Source organism: Myxine glutinosa, chromosome 2, assembly GCF_964187855.1.
Source record: "Myxine glutinosa chromosome 2, kmMyxGlut1.1, whole genome shotgun sequence".
In the NCBI taxonomy this organism is placed as follows: Eukaryota; Metazoa; Chordata; class Myxini; order Myxiniformes; family Myxinidae; genus Myxine; species Myxine glutinosa.
The window spans coordinates 150,641,779-150,665,382 of NC_136262.1; the positions used below are offsets into that span (position 1 = coordinate 150,641,779).

General features: G+C 41.4%; 2 protein-coding genes across 3 annotated transcripts in view; one reads left to right on the top strand and one right to left on the bottom strand.

Annotated features, from left to right (window-relative positions):
- The window catches only part of ALG14 (ALG14 UDP-N-acetylglucosaminyltransferase subunit), a 29,896-nt gene extending 21,658 nt beyond the window's left edge, over positions 1 to 8,238 (top strand). Inside the window, exon 4 of one of the 2 annotated variants that reach the window (XM_068106976.2) lies at positions 1,401 to 1,776. In XM_068106976.2, coding sequence (XP_067963077.1) covers positions 1,401 to 1,673 — 273 coding nt within the window. In that variant the 3' untranslated portion in view covers positions 1,674 to 1,776. Of the gene's footprint in view, positions 1 to 1,400 lie in introns of both variants that reach the window. The other variant, XM_068106978.2, reaches the window with a different exon arrangement.
- Positions 8,239 to 9,057: 819 nt separating this feature from the next.
- Positions 9,058 to 23,604, bottom strand: part of LOC137422263 (transcription factor JunD) — a 49,722-nt gene continuing 35,175 nt past the window's right edge. Inside the window, exons 2-4 of the mRNA XM_078771809.1 lie at positions 19,590 to 20,029; positions 15,760 to 16,453; positions 9,058 to 9,392 (exon numbers count right to left, since the gene is read on the bottom strand). Coding sequence (XP_078627935.1) covers positions 9,246 to 9,392; positions 15,760 to 16,453; positions 19,590 to 20,029 — 1,281 coding nt within the window. The 3' untranslated portion in view covers positions 9,058 to 9,245. The remainder of the gene's footprint in view (positions 9,393 to 15,759; positions 16,454 to 19,589; positions 20,030 to 23,604) is intronic.

Consider the following 23,604-nt stretch of genomic DNA (forward strand, 5'->3'; position numbering starts at 1 on the left):
TCTCTTATCTTCCCCCATCCAAAACCTTGATCTTTTCTACCCCCGCTAATTTCACCCAAATTCCACTTTTTTGAAATACCAACTTCTGTCCTGGAAGTCCTTGGTGTCCTTGTGTTTTATACTTCTCCCTCCCCCCCCCCTCCCCCCCCCTTCCCACGCCTCCTCCCCCCAAGCCCTCTCCCTTCCACACATCTCCCTGCTCTCAAATGTTGTGTTTGTGTGCTTCCCCTTCTGTCCCCATCTTGTCTTCCGCTCCCTCTTTTTATATATTTTGTTTGTCTGGTTGATTTGTTTGTGAAGTAGATGTTAGCTCTTTCACGAGCCTCGATTCAGTATTCAAAACAGATGAAAAATCACTCGTAGAGCGACACTTGGCAAAATAGAACAAAGCAGAATGGCACTCAGTAGAGCATCCTTTTTGACCTCACAAATAATTGGTGGTTGAATTGTGTGACCCGTATTGTGTGATTGGGTGAATTGTGATATGGAAATCGTCTTCAAATTAAGTTAACCGGATGAAAATTGAGGATTTTAGAAATTTGGCCTATGTTGGCCGTTTACCCTATGTTGACCTCAAAAATAGTTGGTGGTTGGTTTGAGTAAACTGATATGAAAATCCTATTCAAATGTCAAGTCAATCTCATGAAAATTGAGGATTTTAGAAATTTGAAAAAAAGTTCTTCACCTTTGGCCTCTGTTGACCTTTAGACCTCAAAAATATATAGGATTTTGTCAGACCACGAACTCCACCATTTGGTGAAGTTTCGTGAAGATCGGTTTAAAATTGTGACATGTCGGCAAGTACAAGTGAACAGATAGACAAACAAACAAACACACAAACCGGAGTGATCAACATACTTGTAAAAAAAAAAAAAAAAATTGGCCAAGTAACAAACAGATAGGGGTGAAAACATAACCTCCATACACCTTCTGTGGTGCAGGTAACAAGTAACTACAGAAAACAAGACACAGGAATAGATTAATGGTACGATTAATAGGACAGGGAACAAACGGCAACAGTTAGATGAGACAGATCCGATGTGGAGCATTTAGCGTTTTTGAGAGTATCTTACGGAGCGGAAAACGCACATATGTACTCTCGAAGAAACTGCAAACGTCCTCCCATACATACCCCTCCAAATATTTCACTTACCTCCTATTCCTTTCTCACGATTCATTCTCACACCTCCCCACCTTGCATGTGTCTTTGTCCCCACCTCTCCCATCCCTTCCACAGTTATTTTTGCTCACTGTGATTCAATAATGGGTTATTTATCAGTAAAAGCAAATTTAAATCTATATTGCATGTATGTAAAACACATTCTTATTGATATTAACTTGTCTCATTCTCCTTATCTCCCACGCTAACCTTAATATATATATATATATTTTCTCAACAGGTGCTGTGCAATGGACCAGGTGTTTGTGTGGCCCCCTGCTTAGCACTCGTCTTTGCTGCGTCTTTTCGCCAGATTGCAGGTCAGATTGGCCTGGCACAGCGAGCAGGTTCAAGTGAGCCTACATCCGTTGTGTTTGTGGAAAGCGTCTGCCGCGTTCGCTCTCTCTCACTCTCGGCTTGGCTCCTGCGACCCTACCTCGATGCTCTCGTTGTCCAGTGGCCTCCTCTTGTGGTCCAGTTCCCATCCACCTGTTACCTTGGCCGCCTCGTGTGACAGCAGCAAATTCGCACAGAAACCAGTTGCTTGTATTTTTCCATGTACTTTTTTTTCTTAAAACAATTATATTCTTCAAAAAAATTAAACGACTGAAATTGGATTCATAATTTAGAAATTTTGTAGTCACGTGTATGTACACTATGGTTATTGAGTCCAGAAATAATCAGGAAATTAGAAATGCAGCTTTTTTACCGTATTTACATCCTCTGACTTTTTCACATTTTCTTGTGTTTAAGCTTGAATTTAAAATGGAGTAGATTTATTATTTTTTTGTCACCGATCTACAGTCACGTGAAAAAGTAAGTACACCCCATGTAAAGTTTTGACTTTTTCAACATATTTCAACATCCAGCTATTTGATCTTCATTTCAACAATATTGATAGATAAAGGTGATATAATATAACAAATATCATGAAACATTTGCATATTGTAGTCCATTGTATAATTTAAATAAACATCAATGCAAATTTTGCACGTGGAAAAAGTAAGTACACCCCTACATTTATCACTAATTCAAATACCTAAAATTAGAATCAAGTGCACCAGCTCAGGTGCAAATGATTAGAACATCATTAGAGAGGATCTTGGAGGAAACTGTCTCATTTAAACCTCAGACATTTAGTTTGGTTTGCTCTTTGTTGTTGAAGTGTGCGGCGTCACCATGCCGACATGAAAAGAGCTCTCTGAGGCCTTCAGAAAGAAGGTTATAGATGCCTACGAGTCTGGGAAGGGATTTAAAAAGATCTCCAAACAATATGAAATCAATCATTCGACTGTCCGGAAGATCATCTACAAGTGGAGAAGATTTCAAACAACTGCCAACTTGTTCAGGCCAGGCCGCCCCAGCAAGTTCAGCCCGAGAGCAGACCGCAAGATGCTGAAAGAAGTCTCTAAGAACCCCAGAATGTCATCACGGGACCTACAGGTAGCTCTTGCCACTGTTGATGTCAAAGTGCACGAGTCTACCATTAGAAAGAGGCTGCACAAATTTGATCTACATGGGAGGTGTGCGAGGAGGAAACTTTTGCTGTCCAGAAAGAACATCAGGGCAAGACTAAAGTTTGCCAATGAACACCTCGGCAAAGACCAGCACTTCTGGAACAATGTGCTCAGGACAGATGAGTCAAAGGTGGAGCTATTTGGCCACAGTACCAGAGACATGTTTCGCGAAAACCAAAGACAGCATTTGACCACAAGAACCTGATACCAACTGTGAAGCATGGTGGTGGAAATATTATGGTTTGGGGCAGCTTTGCTGAATCAGGGCCTGGGCAGCTCACCATCATAGAATCCACTATAAATTCTTCATTGTACCAGAGGGTGCTTGAGGATAATGTGAGGCCATCTGACGGAAAGTTGAAGCTCAACCGAAGGTGAACTTGCAACATGACAATGACCCTAAACATACCAGTAAATCCACCAAGGAATGTCTGAAAAGAAAGAAATGGACGTTTCTGGAATGGCCAAGTCAAAGCCTGGATCTAAATCCCATCAAGATGTTGTGTGGGGATTTGAAATGAGCTGTGCATGCAAGAAACCCCTCAAACATCATACAGCTGAAAGAATTCTGCATGGAGGAGTGGGCAAAAATTTCTCCCAGTCGATGTCAGAGACTGGTAGACAGTTATAAGAAACGCCTACTTGAGGTTGTTTCTGCCAAAGGGGCAATACCACCTATTAGAGCCAAGGGTGTACTTACTTTTTCACGTGACTGTACACGAAATACCCCATAATGACAAAGTGAAAACCTGTTTTTAGTAATTTGTACAAATGTATTGAAAATGAGATGCAGAAATATCTGTAATTTAGATAAGTATTGAGCCCCCTGAGTTAACACTTCGTAGAAACGCCTTTGGCAGCGATTACAGCCTTGAGTCTTCTTGGGTATGTCTGCATCAAGTTCCATATTCTTTCTGTTTCCTAATGATGGAGCTATTGGGAACTTTCAACACTCTAGAAATTGTTTTATATCCTTCCCCAGATCTATGCCTCCTCACAATTCTATCCGGAGTTATATGGACAGTTCCTTGGACTTAATAATAATAATCGGTTTATTCCAAAAAGACTTTGGCAGCCATAGGCTGAATTAGTCAATTTACCAATATTACAGGGATAAACACAAAAAATAAAAATGGCTCAAACATAAAATGGCAAATAAATAAGATAAAATTGCCGTCCAAACGAAGAAAAAAAACACAGATATCTAACAAAACACAATAGGCGTCAAACTCATTAACACAAGGACCTCTTCCAATTCTTATTCAAAAGGGGGGTTAAAAAGGGGATGGGGGGCACTTGTAGCGGTTGTTTCAACATCTAATAGTAGATAACATGTCAGAGTTTCTTTAGTTATTGTTCCTAGGTGGGTGGAGCCAATCTCTGTGTATGTTTGATTTTAAAAGTACATTATCAAAATTGATGTAGAGCGATTCGAGCCTCCCAGAAAGAACAGGAATATTAATTACCTGACAAATGTCTGCATATGATTTGGTTCGACAAAAGTCACTAGAGATAATTATATGAAACGCTTTCAGTTGCAGTTTCTCCAAACATTCCTTCTGGCCTTTCGTTAAGCCACAAAACCATGTGGTTTTTCGTTAAACCAGCCACTTTGGAACGCATATTCCAAAGTGGCTCTAACATACTGCAAATATACTATTAAATCATAAACAGGGATATTACACCGTTTCAGTTGCTGCAAAAAGTAGAGTTTTCTGTTGAAGGTTTAACACATGGCCTGAACTTGAGTGTCCCATTTAAAATTTAATACATGGATGCTTAACAGTTTAACACAATCTGTTTGATTAATAGCTGAGTCTCCGATATGAAAACTGGGCACCTCTGCCGGGAGTCTTCAAAAACATGTAATCATGACTTGGCATTTACTTGTATAAAGATTCATATTGTTTTTAGATGAACATTCTTGGAGACAGTCAAGTTGCTGCTGCATACGACTAGTTTGTTCAGTGTCACTATAAGTTTGACAAAAGGTCATGTCATCAACATACTTGTAGTGTGAAACTTCAGGATAACCGGAAACAAAGTCATTGATCATGGCTAGGAAAGCAACCGGACCAATTCTTGTGCCTTGAGGAACCCCAGCTTTGGTTATTTCCCATGTGGAAACTTCCTCGTTGTACCGTACAGAGCCTGACTTCTATTAGATAAAAAATTACAAATCCATGGGATAATAGATGGTCTAAAACCAAGATTAATGAATTTATCAACAACAATCTGGTGGCTTACATGATCAAATGCTTTAGATAAGTCAGTAGCTACCAGGACTGAAGAATGGTGGAGTTTATCAGTTCCGTTAAAAATATCCAGTGTTTTAACTAAACAATGAGTTGTAGACAAACCCTTAAGAGGGCCAAACTGTTGAATGTCAATGAAATTCCTAATGTCCTCACATATCGAGTTTACAACAAAATCCTCAAAAACTTTGGAAAATAAGCATGTGAGTGGAATTGGACGCAGATTATCAATATTTGGTGGTTGAGACTTTGGAACCGGTATAACATAAGTAAATTTCCAAATGTCAGGTAATACACCTTCACAGAGTGAACAATTGAATATTTCAGTAAGTGGGAAACACAATTCATATGCAAATTCCTTAATAATACGAGGCGGAATACAGTCAGGTCCGCCACTCTTATTAATATCCAATTTATTAAGTTTCTTGAAAAGGTCCTGCGGAAACACTGAAGCGGGTGGAGCAGCAGCAGAAGGTAGGTAGGCAACTGGTTAAGATCAAGTCGTGGAATGTCCTGAGCCACCGAGATGAAACGTTGATTCACTTCATTGGCAGCATCCTTCATTGACATTCCCGACAAGGTTTTTCCCGACAAAACTTGTTTTGCTGTTATGTCCAGTAAGGTCTTTTTATTTGAAGATGACACTGGCGAGGGTTAAGCTGTTTTAATTTGCCAACGCTGGAGTCATAGAAAAGTTGCTTCGTGCGTTTTATTGCGTAGCAGTCGCCATAAAAACGATTTACCACTGGAGAAAGCTTTCTGTCTTTTTGGAATGAACAATTTCAATTCTGGTGTAAACCACGGTTTATCCTCTGAGTGAATGGATGTGACTTTAGTTGGAAAAATTTTTTATCGATGGCCTTGTGCAACACCTGGTAAAATACGGAAGTTTTTCTTGCGCAGTTTCAGCAACTTCAACCTCACTCTATTTGTGGTTAGTTATCCACTGACCAAAGGCTTGTTGATCTGAGTGTTTGATGGGATGCACAATGCGTGTATGGAGAATGTTACGCTTCTTGTCAGGTTGCAAAGGTTGCCACAGAACTGCATTATGGTCACTCAGGCCAATAGGGGTAGATACCTTGGGCTCATGGTAATGGTGTTTTAAATTCGTTAAAATCTTGTCCAAGGTAGCTTGACCCCTGGTCAGGGTTTCAACAACTTGGACTAAACCAGTTAATTGACATATTAATTCAGTGTCCACCTTATTGAAATCACCAAGAATCACAACTCCTGCACTAGGGTACTGAGTCTGCAACATATCCAATGTGGATGATGTATGTTCAATGAGCAAAGCATTGTGTGGCGAAGCAGGAGGATGATAAACAGCACGTACAATCAAACCACTTAACTGTCCGAGGTAACTGCTGAGGGCAAGCCCATACCCAAATTACTTCAAGTTCATCTGGCACAGAGATTTCATTCAAAGCTCTTACTTCAATGCTCTCTCTAATATATAGGGCTACACCTCCACCCCGTGTATTGCAGCGGGGTTTGCTATTAAGAGCAAATTTGGAGATTAACCATGTTGTTTCACTGATAGCAGCAATTTCAATATGGTTAATGTTCAACATAACCTCGAGTTCATCAATGTGATGAACCAGGGATATTGCATTTATCAAGATAAAAGATAGAGTGGTGTTAACGTGCTGGACTGGTCCTGTACAGTTCAACTTTGACCCACAGTTAACCGAGTCTTGCAGTTGCACGTACACAAGATTCGATTTCACCACCATGCTCATGTTGCAGACATGAATGCCGTGCCCTTGGTAGGCTTAAGACAGTGATCTTCCTTCTCACATGTCGACCAGCTCTACAACCACGCTCGATTCTGACTTTGGTTAGTTGAAGGGATTTTCAAGGTCGTCCACACCTCATTAGAAACATAAGGAACTGACTCACCTGTTGGTTTTAAATCAAGAAGTTCGGTTCTGGAATACCGGTCGCCGAATTCGCCGATCACCACGTTGGAATGGTCCCGCCCGGGCAACCGCACATGACGCGAGTGAGGACAGCTGGGTACCAGCGACGCCAGCAATGCCTGTAGGAGACGATCGAAGCACCATGGCCAATGACCCCCTCCCCAATGGGACGACGCACCAGCAGCCCAAACAGCACAGACGTGTGGGGAAAGAATACCGCTCCTCCAGTAAGAGAAAAGTGGTTAACGAAGTAGAATTCTGCAGTCGCAATCTTGGATTGGTCCCACCCAGGCAACCGAGCAAGGCCCAAGCCAGGATATCTGGGTACCCGCGAAGCTGCCGATACTTGTAGGACATGGTACAAAGCAGCATGGTCGTTGTCCCTCTCTTCCTTGTGCTGGTGAACCAGTCACCAAATTGATATATTTAATTAACAGAGGCGTGTGGCAGCCCAACACTATTCCACAGGTAGGAGGAAAACTATTGCTCCAAGGGGTATCCAAAAATGAAGTCTCTGAAGCCCACAGGGAGGTGAAAACAGTCAGGACAAAACAAAAATGGCTGCCTGTAAGGCACACATGACAAACAGGAAGTGATCTCATGAACAGGAAGTGAAATGACCATGGTGGAGCTTCTATTCTGACATGCACTGTCAACTGTGGAACCTCATATAGAAAGGTGTTTCTTTCTAAATCAGGTTCAATCAATTGAATTGGCTACAGGTTGACTCCAATCACGTTGTAGAGACATCTCAAGGATGATCAAAGGAAATTGGATGCACCTGAGCTCAATTTGGAGTGTCATAGCAAAGGGGTTGCATACTTATTCGCTCTAGACATTTCAGCTTTTCATTTTTAATTATTTTGTTTAAAAAAAAAGCTAAAAATAAAATCCACTTTGACATTATTGGGTATTATGTGTAGATCAGTGACAAAAATCTCAATTTAATCCATTATAAATTCAGGCTGTAACACAACAAAATGTGAAAAAGTCAAGGGGTGTGAATACTTTCTGAAGGCACTGTATGAATCAGCTTAACTGAGGGATCTGAGAAATGCATGTCTTCCCCAGAACCTGCATACATGTCTCCACACAAACCATCTCAATACCTTCCACATAAAGGCCACCAATGTCTGCCAGTTTAAGAATGGCTGAGCATGTAGCATCAAACTAGTTGTCCCACACTATTGAGATGGTTCAAGGGGGAAGGCTCGGACTTCTGTTACTTCCCAGTACATTAATTGTGCCATTTCTAGAGGACTGACAAGGTATCACCAGACTGCGCAGTTCACAGAGAGACACATTAAGGTCACTCAAGTATTACAACCCCTTGGGAATATCATGAACTGGTCACCCTTTCCAGAATAAACCACTTTCCAACAGCATCATTTCTCCAGAATGACCTGCATAGAGGATTCAATCGTATAATTTTGAGCCAGACATTTTGGATCAGGCCAGTAGTATTCCGGAAGAGTACTGTCCACATCTTTCTAACAGTCGCACTGAAACACAGTGCACGCAATGGGTGACAGCACAACTTGAGGGTGGAATGTTGGTGCCGTGTTATTTTGCAATGATGTGTCTCGATTTGGTCTAGACCTCAACGAGTAACACACTGGAGTCTGAAGGTGAATTGTGGAGCAAGTTGATAATCGTGCCACTTGGCCACAAGAATGGTTTTGTGGGGGTGGCTGGTGTATCTTGCACCTTGGTTGTGAGAGGGGGATAACCTGATGGTGTGGGCTGGCATTCAGGTTGGCAAAAGAACTGATCTTTTCTTTTGTAAGGATCCTCTGGGTAGTGTGAGAGCCATTAATGAGGTAATTACCTCCGCCACCGAAGGTGGATGGAGGTTATGTTTTCACCCCTGTTTGTCTGTCTGTGAACAGGAATTCTCAAAGTTGTGGATGGATTCAGACGAAACTTGTTGGGGAGGTTGGGTGTGTGACACGGACCGATCGATTCGATTTTGGTGAAGATACAGATCCAGATCCAGATACGAGCATTTTTAAAATCTCCAAGTGATTCTTCACCATTGAATGATATAGCCCAAAACGATACATAACACGATATTTAAAAAAGAACTTTCCTTCCGAAGAGTCATTCTCGAAAACGAGCCGACTGATAATGGCGGACCAATGTGCTCATCCTCTTCAACCACAATATGAACACGTTTTTAACACAAAAAAAAAAATACAAGCCTCAACTTTTTTGAGAAGTATATTCCAACATCCAGTATCACAGAAATATTCAGCAACAATGCTGGCATTTAATGAAAAAAAAAACAATAAATACCATGGTATTTACACTGATATGATCTACAAAGTGTGAAGGTTGAGCAGGTTGTGAAGCTGCATATTTGATAAGCCATGCAGATTTGGGGAGTTACAATTCAATGAGGCTCCAGCTGCTGGGAGAGAATCACGTGACAACCACTGGTCACGTGATACATGACCCGCTGTTTGAGTGCAGCGACTTGACGGCGCAGCACTCCAGCAACAGCTACGAGCTCCCCGTTCTGGCTGCGCAGATCCTTTACCTACCACAAGCCAGAACAAAACAGTACATGGAAAAAGGTGAAGGGGAAAGGCTAAAATGAGGGTCAAGTTAAGAAAGGTAAGACATTTTCTGCATAAAAATATATAATTTTTAGCGGAAGAAGCTCTCTATATATTTCATGCGTATGCAAAAATGGCTGGATTTCTAAAATTCCCCACTTCATATTCTAAAAACATCCCTTTGCCTTTCCCATCATCCACCTTTCCTTTTATTTTCAATTAATGCCTCCCACTCCTCTCACCAGGACGCCAGGGGGGTTGACTCAGCCTGTCATCCTTCCGAGGTCGGCTAATTGAGTACCAGCTCACTGGTAATTCCCTGCTCGTCGTTAAAGGCGGCAAAAAGGGTTGGCGTCAGGAAGGGCATCCGGCCGTAAAACATTGCTTCAAAAAGGGGACCGAAAAACAACAACAACCACAGTTCCCGAAAAAGGCCAACCCCCGCTTGCGGGGAAAAATGGCCTCTAAAGGTGGTTTTTTTACTCCTCTCACCCTCCCCACCCCATACCTAGTCAATTACAAGGAAAATAGAAAACGTTCACTTAATAATGTACGTGACATTTTGATACCAGAACAAAAAGATTACCGTCCTCATCCCTCCAACCTCCACCGAAACCTCCCCTTTTCAAGAATTGTGCACATTTGCTATTGTCCTACATTTTGTACAAACAAAACGTGAATAGTTCAGCATGGCGAAGGTATGCACTCGACCAAGTGCCGTTCAAGATCTTCCATAAGAATAGCAAAAGTATCCGTCCCGAGTGACAGGAAAAGATCAAGTTGATCCATCAATTTAAATTATTTCATCGATTGTGTTGCCTTTTCAACTCGAGACTAAGTGGTCATCCTGTTTGCCAAAAATTGCTGTATTGGTCACTTTGGCCTCAATACGGCCTCTGAGACCGTGGCCACCTAGCCCATGTGACTTCCCGCACAAAGTTGTATCTACTTTGCACTTTCGAAGAATTAGCGCAGCTCAAAAAGGCTGTTACTAATCGGTAGTACGGCAGTACTCAGTTTGAAGGGATGGCGTTAAAGAAATGGCCGCTGCACCAAATTTGTACAAAACGATGCTCTGAAAAGTCTGCTATAGAGTGAAGTCATACGCCTTTAAAAGACATACCTTTTATTCCCGAGCATTTCCACAACTACCAAGACTGATAAAGACAACAGAATACATGGTTAAAGTATCAAATCGGGAGATCGCTAAACCAACAAATTGTACTCTCTTTTCTTTAGCTAGGCTAGCACGTGGTCTTTCTGTCTTCTACCGACTCCTCTCCGGCCTAGCTTCCCCAGCTCTGTCTGTGCTCTGTCCCCCAAATATTCCGACAGGACGCACAAGACCTGCCTGCAACCCACTTCTGGTGAAACTGCCAAAATCAAGGCTCTCTGCTCACCTTCACTCTTTCATTCCTCTTTTCTCCCGCCTCTGGAACAAACTCCCTCACTCTCTTCAATCCCACTCCTCCCTCCAGGTCTTTAAAACAGCTGTTCACCACCATCTCTTATCTTCTCCCATCCAAAACCTTGATCCTTTCTACCCCCATTAATTCGCCCCCCAACCCCTTCCCATGCCTCCTCCCCCCAAGACTTCTCCTTCCCACAGATCTCCTGATGTCCCTGCTCTCAAATGTTGTACTTGTGTGCTTCCCTCCCTCTCCCCATCTCGTCTCCTGCCCCCTTTATCTTATGTTTTATGTGTCAGTTTGTCTTTTTGTGATGAATGTTCGCTCTTACATGAGCCTTGATCTTGTATCCCAAAAAAAAAAGCACAATAATGGCCGACGCGTTTACAATCTATCTATAATTCCAGTAATCTCTGTATGTGTGTTTGTTTGTTTGTTTGTTTGTTTGTCTGTGACCGCTGTTTCTCGACAACCACGGGTCCGATATACTTTAAACTTGCCAGGTATATTTCTGGGGACCCGAGGATGTGCCTTTTCAAGGTTTCATATTAATCGGACAATTACTTACCGAGCTATGTCCAAAAAACGATTCAACCAATCAGAGAGCAGCGAGCTATCGCGTGTGCCGAACGTGGCGAACACACTCTGCCTCGGATGGCACATTTGAGAGCGTATTCATTTATTTCCCGTCGGCAAACTATGTTGGCGCTATGTTGGCGTTAAACGATGTTTTAAAACTAATTAAAACTAATTTGCGATTCTTTCGCTTTCCTGCGATATGCGACCTTCCGGAGCTCCTGTGAGAGCGTGCGCCATTACGGATAGTACGGGTACGGGCATGCCATATGTTGGCGTTAAACTATGTTTTAAAACTAATTAAAACCATTTCATGTAAATAGAGGGGGGGGGGGGATTGTCACTGTACTCGCAAGCCGTTCGCCGTTCGCTTTGGCGTTGCGAATGGACCAAAACATTTCATGGACCAAACCATTTCATGTAAAGCGTTCGCCGTTCGCTTTGGCGTTGCGAATGGACCAAAACATTTCATGGACCAAACCATTTCATGTAAATAGAGGGGGGGATATAATTTTAGATATATATATAGTACGGGCATGCCCTAGTCTATCTATAATTCCAGTAATCTCTGTGTGTATGTATGTATGTATGTATGTATGTCTGTGACCGCTGTTTCTCGACAACCACGGGTTCGATATACTTGAAACTTGCCAGGTATATTGCTGGGGACCCGAGGATGTGCCTTTTCAAGGTTTCATATTAATCGGACAAGTAGTTACCGAGCTATGTCCAAAAAACGATTCAACCAATCAGAGAGCAGCGAGCTATCACGTGTGCCGAACGTGCCGAACAGACTCTGCCTCGGACGGCACATTTGAGAGCGTATTCATTTATTTCACGTTGGCAAACTATGTTGCCGCTATGTTGGCGTTAAACTATGTTTTAAAACTAATTAAAACTAATTTGCGATTCTTTCGCTTTCCTGCGCGTTTGTGCACGTTATGGCGATTTCTTTACCAAACTCCGCAAGCCGTTCGCTTTGGACCAAACCATTTCATGTAAATAGAGGGGGGGGATTGTCACCGTACTCGCAAGCCGTTCGCTTTGGACCAAACCATTTCATGTAAATAGAGGGGGGGGATTGTCACCGTACTCGCAAGCCGTTCGCTTTGGACCAAACCATTTCATGTAAATAGAGGGGGGGGGATATAATTTTAGATATATATATAGTACGGGCATGCCCTAGTTATTCTAATGCGAGGAAGTGACATCGTCTCTGGAATATTGCGCTCGCACAATGGCGTTTTCAAAGAGATGGAACTTGTTCAGTAATTGTCAGACATTCACATAACCGTTGCACGCCATTTACGCATGCTCAGATTGGGAAAGTCTTATTTAATTAATTAATGCACATACACTCGCTCAGGCTCACAAATGCATTTGTTTAGTACAATACACAATGGCGATGCAACAGCATACTAGATGCATCCACATAAACCTTCAGTTTCATCTCCATTACCAATGTGATTTAATGCACATTTTTGATTGGAATATAATAGAAGCACAAACTGATGTACTTCACAACATGATTTCCACAAGACAATTTAATCACACTTTAGTAATTTTCCACATGATACTCTTAACACAACCATCCGTAATTCCCACCAACCCCCAAACTAAAAAAAAAATAGAAAGTCAGAAAAAAAAATTAAAGAAAAAAAACAACAAAAAAAAGCATGTCTGGAAGGAATCCCAAAAAACAACCAAACAAGGTAGGAATGACACCAGAATGCTTTTATGGATTGACATTACATTTTAAAACATTTTTCTATCTTAATCCCACAACAAATATAACAACTAGAGAGCTTATAGAACACGATACCCTGTGCACTGTTCAAGTATACAGTATACAGTACTGCACTTCACTTTTAATAAAATAATGATTTTAACGAACGTTACACAAGCAATCCGGAAGTTTAGTGCTATTCAAGTTGTGCAGAATCAGTCCCGAATGCCACCCATATGCACCACCCCAATGAACCTTAATTAGCCCGTCACCCGCTCGGCCGGAGACGGGGTTTTGCAATCACTTCTGCCTGTCTGGGTCTGTCCGGGCCATAACTTTTTTTTGTACAATTTGAGCTTTTGTCATCAAATTTTCAACAAAGTTGTAATGTGAAAATATGGAGAATTAAAATTAATGATTTTGGCAAAAGGTCAAAGGTCAGCGCCATCTAAAATCATCACGTTTCATCCAATTGACCTGAAATTTAAATTTACCATTTGAGTTTTGTCATCAAATTTTCAACAAAGCATTATTAAGAGAATATGGAAAAGGCAAAATTAATAATTTGCTCAGAAGGTCAAAGGTCAGCATCACATAAAATCATCAATTTTCATCAGATTGACCTGAAATTTTAAGAATTTGCATATTGGGTTACTGAATTGGTTCACCAATCAAAAGCTAGAAACCATTTCTTTATATCAAATGGTCAAGGTTGCATAAAAGCATCAATTTTCATTTATTTATTTATTTTCATCATGTTTAGCATACGGAAGAAGAAGAAGACATTTAAATACAAAGCAGATGCGGATGAGCTTCGCATTTTTATTTCTTTCTAGTTTAAATTGAAGTACAGTACTGCAAAACTGGAAGTTCTTGTAAATATTTTGACAGGCAATTTGTGTTCTACAGTGTACAAGCGTATAATCAAATTTAAATAAAATAAAGATTGTAAAACTCGTATAAATAAATTAATTCCAGGTTTTACTGCCATTTTCTGCAGTGCCTATTACACCACCCTATCAGACACATTAGATTAGTTATTTGTACTTGGTGTTTGTGTCCTTTATGACATCCTTTAAAATGGCATGTTTCCTGTTTGGAATGATTTTCAATTTTATTTGACTACCAGGCGGACAGAGTAAAAAAAAATTCTCAATCCTCTCTGTGCATGTGCGATCGGGATGGATGCAAAGCCGATGTACGGTAAAACAAAACACTTGTCTTCCTATTCATGTTCCGATTCGGATTCAAAATATAACATTCAATTTAAACAAGTTGTTCCTCGATGACAAATTGAAGATCGAGAACTGATAAAACGGACATGAATCCAATTGCTTGACCACACTTTTCGCTTTGTGTGTGTGGAGTAATTACGCCAACCCACTACAAATCTACAAGTTCCACCCTCATAGACATCTTCATTAAATTATTACTATTGCCACACAGTCCCCAAAAATAAAGTCAAAGGATGTTGTGACGGTAATCTGTAAATAGTCAGGGCCCTTAGGGATATTTTGGGGCCGTTTGGTTCAAATTCTTCCAAAACCACCAAATTTGGCCCAGATGTTGCCCATGCCATACTCTTTCGATTTTTGACGGGCGCCAAGACGGGCGCCCCCCCCCCCCCCCGGGGGCCCCATATTGGCGAAATACTAAATGGCCGCCACCCGGATTAGAGGAAAATCAGTTAAATAACCAAAAGGGTTGGAATCATGTACGATACCACTTTTCAGGGGTTTTCGAGGTCGAGGAATCCAATTATGATGTTATTTTGATGATTCGAGGTCAAGGTCAACCCTCAAGGTCATCGTAAAGGTCATTTTTGAGTCAAACATGTCGGTTTTTGAGTTTTTTGTCACGATTTACGCGAGGTTCACCATTTTATGTTTTTGGGTTGGGTAATCGAACTCTGACCTTATTTTTGACAATTAGAGGAAATATTTACATGTCTATTTCCTAATTTTCAGGCATATGCAGTTCATCAGTCGAATTACAAAGGTACGGATTTTGATGTTTTATGAACTGTATACCATATCCTTGTGTTTAATTTTTGTGCGATCATGATCCGGGTTCATGTATACATGATTGTATACATGTCATAAATATGACGTCATAGGTCATGTGACCTGGAGGCCATATTGGATTTTATGAAAACCTTAAAAATGGATCCCTGCCTTCATTTTTCGATCGATTCATTTTGAACTTTGACCACTTATAGTACACCATGTGATTGGATGCATATCCTAATTATGACGTCATAGGTCAGGTGACATGGCGGGATGGACCGGTATGGTCCCCGGATCATACCGCCCTTGGCGCCCGTTAAAAATCGAAAGAGTATGGCATGGGCAACATCTGCGCCAAATTTGATGCTTTTGGAAGAATTTGAACCAAAATATCCCTAAGGGCCCTGACTAAAAAGGATTGTGGTGTCACTCCTTCCTCTTTCTTATCTTCTTTGGTTGTTTTTGGGGGATTACCTCTCGACATGTTTTATCTGTTTCAATATTTTTTGTGATGACGGTAAAGGATTGTGCTCGTTTAATCACCGTACATAGTACCAGTTTACTTTATTGGCTTAATTAACATGTTTAACTTCCTAACATTTAACAAAAGAAAACACATCAACCATCTCACCTTTTCTTCAAGCCTTGCGATGCGCTCAAGCTTTTTCTTCCGGCATTTTGATGCAGCAACGCGATTTCTCAGCCTCTTTCTTTCAGCCCTTGCCCTCTCTCGTGCTGTTGGGGAAAGTAAAGGACCCTTCCTATTGCAACTCTCGTCCTCCCCATGCACATACTCCCCAGCCTCAGGTACCCTCTGGAGCTCTTCTTTGACACTCTGTCTGTCTCGATTCAAGTTCAGTAATGAGGCCTGAGTGGTGAGGCTACAATTTTGTGCCTCTCCAGAGCTTGAATCTTGTGGATTTCCAGGTCGTACAGATTCAAGTGCAGGACCAACACTTGGCAGAGAGTCCAGTTCTTCTTCTGTTGAGATACCTATCATTCGGCCATCTTCTGAGGTCGTTTTCTCTTGAAGTTCTGCAAGAGCAAGCATAAAGCCTGCAGCAAATCCTTCTTGCTCATGGGTGCCCACATGGACTGTGGAGGTTGGGGTTGATACCGTAGAAAAAGCACAATGAGCCGATGCCAAGACCAGCCGCTCGAGTTCTGGTGAGGCCAGTTTCAGGAGGCCAAGGTCAGGACTCGTCAATACACACTCGTCTGATGTTGGCCCACCAATCCCAAGGCATGGCAATGCCTCCGCTTCATTTGTGGTCTTAACTTCAGAGTTCATGTCCAGCCAAGGATTAGGGACAATAGTCAAATTACTGCAAAGAAAATGTTGGAAGAAGAGGTCAATAAGCAATTTAACTTTCAAGCAATGTATAATTTGCATCGTAACAAATAACATTTCAATCAAAAATATATGACTGTCAAAAAAATGTCATAAATGCAAGCCAATTATTTAATACAATGAAACACTTATCAAACTCATTTTATTTTGGATTGTTTTTGACAATCATCTGACATAATCGGGTGTATGCAACGTTTGAATGGCAATGCCACATTGCTGCATGACCTAATAGTAGAGCTTTTTAATACAGTCACGTAAAAAAGTAAGTACACCCCATGTAAAGTTTTGACTTTTTCAACACATTTTAACATACAGCTATTTGATCTTCATTTCAACAATATTGATAGATAAAGGTGATATAATATAACAAATATCATGAAACATTTACATTTTGTAGTCCATTGTATAATTTAAATAAACATGAATGCAAATTTCACATGTGGAAAAAGTAAGTACACCCCTACATTTATCACTACTTCAAATACCTAAAATTAGAATCAGGTGCACCAGCTCAGGTGCAAATGATGAGAACATCATTAGAGAGGATCTTGGAGGAACCTGTCTTATTTAAACCTCAGACATTTAGTTTAGTTTGCTCTTTGTTGTTGAAGTGTGCAGCGTCACCATGCCTAGATCAAAAGAGCTCTCTGAGGCCTTCAGAAAGAAGGCTATAGATGCCTACGAGTCTGGGAAGGGATTTAAAAAGATCTCCAAACAATTTGAAATCAATAATTCGACTGTCCGGAAGATCATCTACAAGTGTAGAAGATTCCAAACAACTGCCAACTTGTTTAGGCCAAGCGGCCACAGCAAGTTCAGCCCGAGAGCAGACCGCAAGATGCTGAAAGAAGTCTCGAAGAACCCCCAGAATGTCATCACGGGACCTACAGGTAGCTCTTGTCACTGTTGATGTCAAAGTCCACGAGTCTACCATTAGAAAGAGGCTGCACAAATTTGATCTACATGGGAGGTGTGCCAGGAGGAAACCTTTGCTGTCCATAAAGAACATCAGGGCAAGACTAAAGTTTGCCAATGAACACCTCGGCAAAGACCAGCACTTCTGGAACAATGTGGTCTTGGACAGATGTGTCAAAGGTAGAGCTATTTGGCCACAGTACCAGAAGACAAGTTTGGCGAAAACAAAGACAGCATTTGACCACAAGAACATGATACCAACTGTAAAGCATGGTGGTGGAAATATTATGGTTTGGGGCAGCTTTGCTGCATCAGGGCCTGGGCAGCTCACCATCATAAAATCCACTACAAATTCTTCATTGTACCAGAGGGTGCTTGAGGATAATGTGAGGCCATCTGTCGGAAAGTTGAAGCACAACCAAAGGTGGACCTTGCAACATGACAATGACCCTAAACATACCAGTAAATCCACCAAGGAATGGCTGAAAAGAAAGAAATGGAGGGTTCTGGAATGGCGAAGTCAAAGCCCGGATCTCAATCCCATCGAGATGTTGTGGGGGGATTTGAAACGAGCTGTGCATGCAAGAAACCCCTCAAACATCGCACAGCTGTAAGAATTCTGCATGGAGGAGTGGGCAAAAATTTCTCCCAGTCGATGTCAGAGACTGGTAGACAGTTATAAGAAACGCCTACTTGAGGTTGTTTCGGCCAAAGGGGGCAATACCACCTATTAGAGCCAAGGGTGTACTTACTTTTTCCACATGCGAAATTTGCATTTATGTTTATTTACATTATACAATGGACTACAAAATGTAAATGTTTCATGATATTTGTTATATTATATCACCGTTATCTATCAATATTGTTGAAATGAAGATCAAATAGCTGTATGTTGAAATATGTTGAAAAAGTCAAAACTTTACATGGGGTGTACTTACTTTTTCACGTGACTGTATATATGTATATATATAGTGTGCTCGCAGTGGTAGTGTGAGAAATCTCTGAGGATATCCCAGAGACTCAATAGCTCAGTGGGCTGTCACCGCGTACGTGATGAGGTTCATGGGTTTGAGTCCCGGGTTGAGTCAGAATTTTTTCGCACTAGCCCCATGCAGGGTTGCAACATGAGCTCTCAATTCCAAAATGAGTATCAAGTTACATTTGAAAACTATAACAGCACTCTGTAGAGAGCATACCTCCACCAGGCTGAACAGTTTATGTTTGGCATCCCACTGATAGGCCGGATCTGCATCTGGACCTTAACCAAAATCTAATCGGCTTATTCTTGTCAGCCACCCAACTCCTCCACCATGTTTTGTCATAATCCATTCACAACGTTTTGAAACATTTGTATCATTTTGATTCTATCTCTCAATGTTGAAAAATCTCTTTAAAAACATTGAATATTCCCGTATCCGAATCCGGATCTTCACCAAAATCGAATCAATAATTCATTGGTATCGCACATCCAACATGTCCACCAAATCCATCCTTAACTTTGTGAGATATCAAACAAACAAGCAGACAGAAGGGTGAAAACATAACCTCCTTCCACCTTAGGCGACGGAGGTAAAAACAGACGCGATTTTACAGGGAAAGTTTATATGACGCGATTTTACTTTTCATCAAATTGATTTTTTTTTTTTTTCATCTAAATCAAAGAAACCTGCAGACAGAAATTCACAACAAAATAATTCCCCAGCAATGCTTTAAAACTATACTTAATGTGCTTACACCTGAAGTAATAACACATCAGGTTTTGGTTTTTTAATGCAAGCACCTAATGCAACATTAATTTCTTTATGATGAATAAAAGAACAAACTCTTAAAATGTAATCCACTGACCAGGCAATCGAGTATTTTAAAAATGTTTATGCATTGGAGAAATGCGATTCTTTGGTTAACTGCCCACGTGAGTTTTTTCACAATTAAAGCTCGCACAGAGCAAGTCCAAAAAGAGGATACTTTCAGAATTGCGGGAATGTTGTAAATGTTAGTTATTTTTATATAAGTGAACCTGGTTGAGAATCTTTTGATTATCCTGGTATAAAATAACAAGGAAAGCGATAAAATGTGGAGCATTTGGGTAAATGCAATAAGCTTTAAAGTGTGCATTGATTTATAGGCAAGGATAATTAATCAGCACATTCCTTTTGTAACATTCCATGAGAGCACAAACAGTAATGTCATCTTGCCTTTCATCTTCCGTTGCTCCCAGTATTAAAACAGCAACGTCATCCACCACACTGCTTGTTGTCAATGTTCTGGCTGCTTGTTTTTTTGATGATAGTACAGCCGTTGTAGTGTTGGTATTAGAAACAGTGGTCGAAGTAGTTTCATTTGGGCAAAATCGGTTTGTCAGGTCGAGAGCGGGTTGGTCAAGGTTCAGGGTTAGACCAATTCGGCTTATGCTTGTACGTTGTCTGTTGATTTGATTGTTCTGGTTGTGGCCGTTTGGGTTGTTACGAAGATCTGCTGTGGGGTTGATTTGGTTGTCAGATGGTGATTCAACTGTGCTTTGGGGCTGTGGAGGTGGAATTTCAATGGGTGACATGGGAGCTGAGACAAGAGGTACTGGAGAGAATAATGCTAGGGTGAGGGTGTCGTCATGGTAAAATGGCATCTCCATGTCAACCTAAACAAAGAAAAAGGAAGGAACAATTGCACGTCACCATGTATCAAAAGACATTTCGTTCCCAAAAACATTTGGCTTGTAGAACACGTACAGAGGAAGTATATAAAGGTCAGCATCTAAACGGCCTTCCCCTCCCCTCCCAACCCCCCAAATAAAGATTTCAACCAAACAGCATTGTCGACACCAAATGGATTGCTCCGCTCCGCTCCCCTTCCTCCCCCACCTGTTCTATCCAAAAAAAGTCATGTGTTGTTGCTTTTTCTATCATATGCTCAATTGTTGAATTCCATTTTTTTTTTCCCAAAGTATAGTACACAACTAAATTTACGAATGCAATCTCAGGCAGATCAAATAGTACATAATAATTTCCGACATAATTTTATACCAATGACATTTTAACTTCCAGCTCTTGTATCGCACACAAGCACATGATAAAATCCAAGTTCAAGACAACAAATTATTTTGAATCAGCAAAAGCAAACTTCTGGAATACTTCCATACGTCTCAGATAGCAAAATTTGCTGGGGGATGCGGCTACATGCCCCCTGGGTAGGTTACAGCAGGAAACGAGCATTTCACCAGGGCGTTTGCAAAGGACACCATGGCATCTTTAAAATCCATCAACTAATGCTAATTATCATAATTTATTAACTCCGTTTCATGTTCATCTGAGTAATGGCACACAATGCTTGGCAAGACTTGCAACACACCAGGATACGCTTATAGCTGGGCTGACATTTGATCCCAGTTAAGACAGCTAAGATTGTAAAAACATTGTAAAATCATTTTATAATAAAAACGGAAACGTTGAGACGTAAAAATCCCATTGCTATTACCAACACAAAGTAATAAATGCTGTGATAAAATATTATGTAACTAGGTTAAAGCCATGAAATTTAAAACATTGAAAATTTGTCACTCACTTTCCTTTATCTTTTCCCCGATTTTCAAATCAGACATGGTTCATCCATGTTCATCAGGCAGTTGTGCAAATGACTGATTTTATATATATATATATGTGTATATATATATATATATATATATATATATATATATATATATATATATATATATATATATATATATATATATATATATACAGTGGAACCTTGACTTACGAGTTTAATTCGTTCCGTGACCGAGCTCGTAACTCAAATTGCTCGTATCTCAAATCAAATTTCCCCATTGAAATGCATTGAAATGCTATTAATCCGTTCCAGCCCGCCAAAAACCACACCAATTTTTTTTTAAATATACAGTATATATAAAAATATCTCGCGCTTTATATTTCACCTGTATGCAGCATACATGTTGGCAGGATGGCCTGGACTGGAGGTACGCACACTTGACTCTAAAGTCTAAACTGTCCAGCCTGGGTTTGAATCCCGACCCAGCTATAACCTGTCATGGGTGAATCACAGGCAGGGTGATTCATCAATGGGTGTACCGCTAAACTGGGCGCCCCGTTTGCGTCCCATTAGTTGTTGGATGTTAAGGATCTCACCGTGTTTTCCACAAAGAGAAGGCGAGCTATCGCCGGCACTCTGAACAAGTTGTGGCCTGGCATGCTCTTCTCCTCTGCCGTTATATACGTCCTCCTCGGCACCTCGCTCATGTTTTTCGACGATTGCGTGTTTTATATCCAAGCACAAGTTTTATATAAAACACGACGATTGCGTGTTTTATATCCACAAGTTGTGGCCTGGCATGCTCTTCTCCTCTGCCGTTATATACGTCCTCCTCGACACCTCGCTCATGTTTTTCGACGATTGCGTGTTTTATATCCAAGCACATCATCCTCTTCTTCTTCTCAGTACTGTGTTTTCCACAAAGAGAAGGCGAGCTATCGCCGGCATTCTGAACAAGTTGTGGCCTGGCATGCTCTTCTCCTCTGCCGTTATATACGTCCTCCTCGGCACCTCGCTCATGTTTTTCGACGATTGCGTGTTTTATATCAAAGCACAAGTTTTATATAAAACACGACGATTGCGTGTTTTATATCCACAAGTTTGTGGCCTGGCATGCTCTTCTCCTCTGCCGTTATATACGTCCTCCTCGACACCTCGCTCATGTTTTTCGACGATTGCGTGTTTTATATCCAAGCACATCATCCTCTTCTTCTTCTCAGCACTGCACTTGCCACTCACTTTCTTAGGCCCCATGGTTAAAACTAAGAAATTTTCCGAAATAACCAAAATGCGAAAACAAAAATGCAGCGCTATACGACAGAGATACGTACTGTACTTGCACGGCAAGATAACCACGTGACCAGAACCCACCTGGCGGCGTAAACTCGAAATAACCAAAATGCGAAAACAAAAATACAGCGCTATACGACAGAGATACGTACTGTACTTGCACGGCAAGATAACCACGTGACCAGAACCCACCTGGCGGCGTAAACTCGAAATAACCAAAATGCGAAAACAAAAATGCAGCGCTATACGACAGAGATACTGTACTTGCACAGCAAGATAACCACGTGACTGGGTGGCGAAAGCTCGTAACTCGGATCTCGGCTCGCATCTCAAAGCAATAAACCGCCCGAGCGACGGCTCGTATCTCGAAAAACTCGTAAGTTGGGGCACTCGTAAGTCAAGGTTCCACTGTATATATATATATATATATATATATATTGTTATGGATTCGTCACGTCCGTTGTGGTGGTTTTCATCCACTGTAAACATTTTTGAATTCCATTTACTATTATTGTTTTCAAAAGGGTTATTGTTTATGAACTGTTTTCAAAAGGTGAAAAAGTTAGAGCTAAAAGAAACCGGAAACCGGATCGGGAACCGGACGACGAAGAGGAAGAAGAGAAAAGAAGGCGGAGCGAGTGGAGTCGGACAAGAAGCATAGTTGCTTTGCGGTCCGGAGCAAACGTTGGCGAACAAGAGTCGCGAGTGAACTTTGGGTTTCCCTGGAAAGGGATTCCTGCGACAGAGTTGTTATCGCTGTGACAGATCAACCTGCATGTCAGGTTTTGCGGTGGATTCTGAAGAGAATCATCGTCATCATCGTCATGCCATTACGCCACGAGACCGGGCCGTCGGCCATTTTGACTCGCACGCTTTGCGCCTTGCGCAAGGTCTTTGCTTCGCGTATGCCGTTCTCACCGCATTCAGACGTATCTGGTGTGTGTGTGCGTGCAATGCGGATTTTGAAGGTCAATCGGAGGTTCGCCGACTGTGAGCCGTGGAACGTCCATACCCGAGGGTGTGATTTCCCAGTCGCCTGGAGAGCGCCTTGTGATTTCCCAGTCGCCTGGAGGGCGCCTTGTGATTTCCCAGTCGCCTGGAGGGCGCCTTTGCACAGCTTTGGCAGCAGGACTGTAACTGCCAACCCAATGGGATTCTGGTCTCGATTGGACATTGATCTGTCGATCGCTGGAGCGGATCGACTTTGGCTTGAAGCCGGGGATTAGAGACATTGGGGATGTTCTTGTTTCAGTCACTTGGAGCACAGTGAGTTATATATTACAAAACTGATGGTACCATCATAGGATATTGATTGTACTTTTGATTCATATTATTGTTGTACTGTTATTCTTGTGTGATTTTAATACAATATTTGTT